Source organism: Arachis hypogaea, chromosome 13, assembly GCF_003086295.3.
Source record: "Arachis hypogaea cultivar Tifrunner chromosome 13, arahy.Tifrunner.gnm2.J5K5, whole genome shotgun sequence".
NCBI lineage: Eukaryota > Viridiplantae > Streptophyta > Magnoliopsida > Fabales > Fabaceae > Arachis > Arachis hypogaea.
This window is the reverse complement of record NC_092048.1, coordinates 138453712-138460372: the sequence shown is the minus strand read 5'-3', so window position 1 is coordinate 138460372 and position 6661 is coordinate 138453712. Positions and strand designations below refer to the sequence as shown.

Below are 6661 nucleotides of genomic sequence, written 5' to 3'. Positions count from 1 at the left end.
CTGCTTTTGTTTTGAGTATACATATTTTAGTCTGGCAGCTTCAATCATTGAAAACGCATCAACCGAGAATTGTTGAAAGAGTCTTTTAGAATATAACAAAACACCTTCACGCCAAGGTTTGTGTTGAATTCTAAATGCAAAAAAATCTCTCATGCTAACAAATGACTCTTCATTGTTAGCATTTGGTTTTATATGATTCAAGAGAATTTTTTCTCTCCATCCATCTTTCCCGTACGAAAATAATAAAGGGTATTGTAATCTCAAGTATGATGGATTTAGTTCTGATATTCTTTGAAGTTCTCCTGATTTAGTTTCAATAATGATATCTCTCTCTTGTCTATTTGCATCAAAGTCTCCCACAACCAAACCTGCTATTTCATCAATTGATGGCAAGTTGTATCGTCTTCCATCTTTTCCTCTCTTTCCAATAAGTAGAAGGCGCACATCAGTAGACGGATTAGTTCTAAATACCTCCTGCACCATGCGAAATGTTTTTGCAAGCACATTATGTGTATCGAGCATCTTTATAATGTCAGACACTATTTCTACGTTCCATTTATCAGTGTTGTTTCCAAAACTGTAAAACCAAAATTATGCATTAAAAGTAAATAAGGGATTGCAATAAAGGATTAAAATATACGAAAACAAATTTGTTTAAATTAGATTTTTAGTACTTGACAACAGAGGTCCGGTTGCTTATCTCATTTTGTGTGTCATATATGTAAAGTTGAGCAAATTTTGTAGTACTTCCTTCCGCTGGAAATAAACTTCCCATTAGATGATAATTTTGTCCATGTAGAATAAACGTTGGTGGCCCGTGACTATTGCTTCGAGATTTATGTATTTTTCCACCAAAGAAAGTGAAGGCAAACATACTATTATATGTGCGGGTGTTGTTCTGAAAATGAGTGGCTTTTGCACTGGTGCTAAAATAGAGATCTTCAAGTATTTGAGGTGGTTGCTGTAACATTGGTAATTCTACCTTTCCTTGACGACAACATAAACTAAATCTTGGATTTCTGGAATTGTAATGTTTATCCATCCGTTCTTTGTACCAAAATTTAGAACCACAATACTCGCATTGATATTCTGGATCTCCAACATCCAGATAACCTGTAGAATAAGCAATATAATGAATTGATTCTTTTGCATTATTTAAAAAGGTTTAATTACTCTGTTGTTTCTTATAGTTTTGCAAAATTTTTAGTTAGATCTTTACACTTTTTTTCTTTTTAATTGAGTCCTTACACCAATTTTTTTAATTAGGTCTCTATGTTTTTTTTCCTTTTATTTGGACCTCTGCACCAATTTTTTTGTTTTAGTTGGGTCCCTATACAATTAAATCAATTATTGTCAAGAGGGATCTAATTGGAAAAAAAAATTGGTGTAGAAATCAAATTAAAAGGAAAGAAATTATAGGGATCTAATTGAAAATTTTGCGAAACTATAAGGACCAACAGAGTATGAATAGAATATGAATATAGGAGCTAGAACCAGGGCATTTTGTTTGTAATTTTCTTTAACTTGAATTGAATGCCATTCGTCGATGAATCTTGGTATGATCTGTTTGAGTGTGAGAGAGAAAAAATTGAGAAATTGTTGAATGTTCTCTTATGACCAGTGAATTATACTCAACATTATGAAGTAGTTATTATAAATTCAATGCAACAGATGGTAAATTTGTTCCTTTATTATATGTAGTATATATGCTGTGTTCCTTGAAGAATTAAATTTTGAAAATCTGTAGGATAAGGTCAATCTCATCTAGTGTTGTTTCTTAAATTTAGGTGCATGAGAAAACAACTGACCGTGGCAAAGGATACCAGACGTGTGGACATACTTTGTTACCGTGTCTCCTTATGCCAAAGACTTCTTCAAGGGACTAAAATGTATCAAAAGCTTTATGAAATTGTTGATGAAGCAGTGAAGAAACTTGAACCTGACGTGCGTCCATTGACCAGCTCACCAGCAAAGATTGGTAGGGAGATTGTGAATAGGCTTTCATTTGGACCAGGGGTTCAGAAACTCTGTGGATCTGCTCTGGAATCTCTTGGTTCACTACTTTTGAAAAGGATCTCACATATATCACTTAATCTAACTACTCAAGTTGATCAATTAACACCTAACGGTAAATAACGTCTACTTTTACCCTTTAGTAATTATGTTACCTCCACCAATTAGCCAAAATTATGTTTAGATGAACATTACTATGATATTTTTTTGCATAGTGAAGGTGTCAGCAGATTGTTATTGAATTTTACTTGACACTTCCAGATGTAAAAATGCTTGCTCCAAGCATGGTGAGGTTTGAAGACATCACTGCAACATCCCTTGCTATTATTTTGGGATATGAAAATCATGGAGAAAATATTTCTGGTTTCACCTTGTGGCATCGCAAAGCTGATGATGAGGACTACGCAGTGGACCCTACTTGCACTTTGCTTCTTCCAAATAGAAGGTTCAGTGTCAGAGATCTTATTCCTGCTATAGAATACACTTTCAAAGTTGTTTCTAATGACTCGAGGGAGTCGGGCATGTGTGAAGTTCATATCTCAACAGAGCATAGTGATGATGAAGCCCCTAACTGCTCGGCAACGGAAAGAAGCCAGAGCCCAGTAATCAACTGCAGCAGCCTTCCCAATCCATCTTCAGTGGAAGATGAAACTAATAACAGCAATCCATATAGTGACCAGACTGATAATCGCTCAGAAAATTATCATAATTATTGCAAGGATTCTCATCAAGTTGCTACTGGAAATTTATCAAATGGTACTATTATCTGTTCCAATAATTATGATATATCTATTCTAGGTTGTTCGTTCTTGTTATAATTTTATTTTCAATTTTAACTACTACATTAGTAACTTAATTAGTAAGTAAAAGTGGTTTCCACTTTCTCTAAGTGTATTATATATATAATATTAAGTTCTTAATTTTAATTTCCATTTGCAACACATGCAGCCACAAGTTTAGTTGCTTAGCGAGTTCAATGTCCTCGATTTTGGTGTGATTTTGCTGAGGATCCATGTATGTTACTTAGGGTTTGAGAAGAAAGCATACATATTTATATACATATGTTTTTACCATGGCAATCAATTCTGATCTTCGACTATTTTAGCTGTGCTAAATTAAAGGTATTGTCCCTATTATCACTTAGCATGAATGTCTTTCTGGAGTATTTCTTAGAGGATTATCACTTAGCATTGTTAAGCTATTCTCTAAGCAGATATGTCAAATCTTGAATTCAGCTAATACCACATCTGATGCTGCAGCTTTCACTTCTCAGACCCAAACACACTTCATCTTTGTTTCCTCAGGTAAATTCTTTTAATGATGGACTTGTTTTGACTGTTCTTTGATGCATCCATTTCTATTTCTAAATAATGCTTGGTTGTTCACTATCTGTTTGAGAAAATGCCCAATTGCAAAACACCCTCATCTTGCTGTATGAAACTGTCTTTGTGTGCGCGCTCGCGTGTGAACTCGATTGTGATGTGCTCTGGTTGTTTGAATGACCTGCCTTTTTTGACCTTCCAAATGTGTTTTAATAGCTTTATCAGACATTGTTTATAAATGGGTGAAATGAAGAATGAACTCTAATGAAAATAGTTCCATTTCTTAAGTTTGAGTTTTCCAAGCTTAGCACCTATAAAAAATTTTACAATCTGTGCTTGATTTTCATTTATCCTACTTTACAATTTGGTCCCTTCTGGCAGATTTGTCCTATGTACAATTTGGCCCCTACTTTACAATTTTCCTTTGTTCTTCTACTGTACTCACTGTTGTAAGGAAATTCTGCCTTTCTGGAGTATTTCTTAGAGGATTATCACTTAACATTGTTAAGCTATTCTCTAAGTAGGTATGTCAAATCTTGAATTTAGCTATTTCATCTTGAGGTTGAATGAAATTGTGTTTCATGTGTAGCACTGTGAAGCCAGCATAAATCAAAATTATTGACTTTGGATCAGTATGCACATGGAAAACCGCACTATCAGTATCCTAACCAATGAAATTTGTTGTTGAAACTTTTTTCCTCAAGGCTTTTTAATTTTAGTGTTTCCTTTTACTGCACTATCTCTTTTCTTTTGCTGCTGCTTCTTGCTGCAGTGTGATAGTAATCCTTCTAAGAGAATACGATTATGAATTATGCTTTACAAGGGTTGAACTTAGTGATCTGCTTAGAGCTCTGTTAGCTGCAATTCTTCTATTCCATATGTCTTACTAATGAATCACCTGCAATTTTTCTATTGGTGATAAAGCCATCAGAAGAAAGGAAAATTTTGTTACTGATGATAAAGCTAACCAAGGCAAGCTTGTCTCTACTTAAATCCTCCTGCATATATACGATAGAATAATATTTGGTTTAATTACACTAGCGGTTCCTATATTTTTACTCAATTTTCAAATAAGTCCTACTCTTGATTTTGTGGTGTTAGCAAGGTAGACTCTTACTAAACTTGTGATTGATTTCTAATGTTTCAAATAACATTATTTTATATCTATTTCTATTTCAGGGTCTAGGTGTACGTTTTGGAAATTGTAAAATCCGTTTTTTAATAAATTATGTGACAGGATGGACAGGATGGAGGCCAAAGAGGTGAGTTTGGTATGGGATTTCTTATATAAGCTTAGTGATCTGCTTAGAGCTCTGTTAGCTTTATCATTAGTAACCTCAAAATCCCCTTTATTTTTTGCTTCTTTCTCACTTCTTCTTCTGTTTTCAGATCAAGCTAACTTCAGGTGATTCATTCCTTCCTTTCTGTTCCCTTTTCTTTTTGTTTCTCTATTTCCTTGCTAATTCCAATTTGTTTGGTCCAATTCCCTAAATTCAATATTCCCCTTCCATGCAACTGGACTGTACTATGATAGTGTTTCTACCACCTAGGGAATCGGAATGCTTCTCACGCTTCCCTTTCTCTTAGCGTTTCGTCTTTGATTCTAGCTAATCGTTGTTTACGCTTCTTACAGGGTGCAGTAAGGTTTGATCCTCTTGTCTAATAATCACAACAATAGCGAAAAATGGTATGCTTTCTAGTGTAATATTGCCACAAAGGATATTTGTTAAGAGATATTTTGACCTGTTTTTCTAATGCAACCAGCATGAATGTCTGTCTTCTATATATGTTGCAATGGAAACTATATTTTCCTTTAGGAGGTAATTGAAGCCCAATAATTCTGATATGAAAACACTTGATTTATGTGATGCTATTTTCAGCAAAAATATTTCTATTGACTGAATCTAATGTTATCATCCTTTCAACTCCAACCTTAATTGAGGCATAGAAGTATTTACTTCTCTGAAATTTCTAAAGTTGAAATTTTTTCAACATTTTGAAGGTAACTCATATTGAGAAGTAGTAAAATAGCAACCTTTGATGCCATCTTCAATTTCAGGTAATCCCCTAAGTTGTGTTCCATTTTTTCCCTGTTTCCCATATCACTATTGAAAGTTGTTCATTTTTTATAACATTATTTTAATTTAGATTTGGAATATCTTAATAAGATTTCATATTTTTCATTATTGCATGTTTGAGTTATGAGAATTGAGAATTTCTTTAAATCACAAATTAGGTTTCATCTACAGTTGCTACTAAATGAAAATGTTGCAGGAAGCTAATGAAGAATCAAAAGCCGTTACAAAAGTATCTGCTATGAAAGGTATATTGCAATGTAAACTCCCCCTATATATTAGTCGAAAGCATCAGAGTCGAATTGGGTCATAATCCTAAGTGAGATTTTTTTTTTGCATCAATATTGGCTATGTAAATATTCATGGTTCATATTGCATCAAATCAATAATTTTTAAATATATTGCCTTTTCCATTAGGACATTATGTGTGGCTGAAACTTAATACTCTATGATCACTGACGGAAATGCAACATCATTTTCAGCTATCAAGAAGAGGATGGAGAAGGATATTGATGAAGTTAGAAGGATTGAACATGGTGTCAAAACAAAAGTAGAAGCTGTAAACAGAGATGTAATGAGATGAAATAATGACTTGATCTTTTAGTAGATTTTCGTCCTGAAATTTCAAACATATGAGGAATTTTTATATGGCCTTGTTATTTGCATAATTTAGTATAGTTGAACAATACATTGAGTTAATGTTTTGAATTATAGTTGATGTATCAACATATTTTGATGTATGGTTGTTACTTATTATTATAGTTGATGTATCAATACACTTTGTTTATGTTTTGAATTATATTGACTTGCTTGTTTATAGTACTTTTCTTTTAGTTTGATAATACAATAAATTTGTTTATTTTTTGAAATATTATAAATATTCGAATACAAATTAGATAAAAATTTGTATTTATTAAATTTATATTTATTTTGTATGAAAACAGGTTTATTTTGCAACGAAAAAATCTAAAAAAATTATTTTACCTTACTGACGAATTTACAGGCGAATTTTCTGTCTGTATTCAGAGTTTGGAATGGTTTTTCAAGGTTCTAATTATCGATGGAAAATTTGTTGCCAATTACCGACAAAAAATCTGTAGAGAAATCTGTCTCTAGTTACAAACGAAAAATTCGTCGAAAATTTTGACGCTCGGGAAAATGGAGGAGAAAATTTACAGAAGAAAAATCGGTTGGTAACTGGTGAAAATCTGTCGGTAATTTACCGACGGAAAAAATCCGTCGGTAAATAAT

At 33.0% G+C, this 6661-nt stretch overlaps 1 protein-coding gene across 50 annotated transcripts; it reads left to right on the top strand.

The window, feature by feature from the left end:
• The first annotated feature begins 1505 nt into the window (after window positions 1-1505).
• On the top strand, window positions 1506-6184 carry LOC112792034 (VIN3-like protein 2). 50 transcript variants are annotated; one of them, XM_072212809.1, is made up of 10 exons: window positions 1510-1674; window positions 1788-2128; window positions 2275-2769; window positions 2962-3134; window positions 3249-3317; window positions 4260-4307; window positions 4515-5022; window positions 5338-5394; window positions 5610-5658; window positions 5893-6184. In XM_072212809.1, the coding sequence occupies exons 2-4, from the start codon at window positions 1792-1794 to the stop codon at window positions 2979-2981; spliced, it is 852 nt and encodes a 283-aa protein (XP_072068910.1). In that variant the 5' UTR covers window positions 1510-1674; window positions 1788-1791; the 3' UTR covers window positions 2982-3134; window positions 3249-3317; window positions 4260-4307; window positions 4515-5022; window positions 5338-5394; window positions 5610-5658; window positions 5893-6184. The 50 variants fall into 50 exon arrangements, with proteins under 50 accessions (XP_072068863.1, XP_072068910.1, XP_072068881.1 ...); XM_072212780.1 differs by lacking the exon at window positions 2962-3134 and having other exon boundaries at window positions 1512-1674; window positions 3273-3317; window positions 4515-4597; window positions 4969-5022; XM_072212765.1 differs by lacking the exons at window positions 1510-1674; window positions 2962-3134 and having other exon boundaries at window positions 1683-2128; window positions 3273-3317; window positions 4515-4597; window positions 4725-4740; window positions 4969-5022.
• Window positions 6185-6661: the final 477 nt, after the last annotated feature.

Coding starts and splice junctions, on each gene's coding strand:
- LOC112792034 (XM_072212762.1), top strand. CDS start 1,792: ATGAGAAAACAACTGACCGTGGCAAAGGATACCAGACGTGTGGACATA. Junction 2,770..3,272: donor TACTGGAAATTTATCAAATG/GTACTATTATCT, acceptor CTGATGCTGCAG/CTTTCACTTCTCAGACCCAA. Junction 3,318..3,716: donor CTTCATCTTTGTTTCCTCAG/GTAAATTCTTTT, acceptor CCCTTCTGGCAG/ATTTGTCCTATGTACAATTT.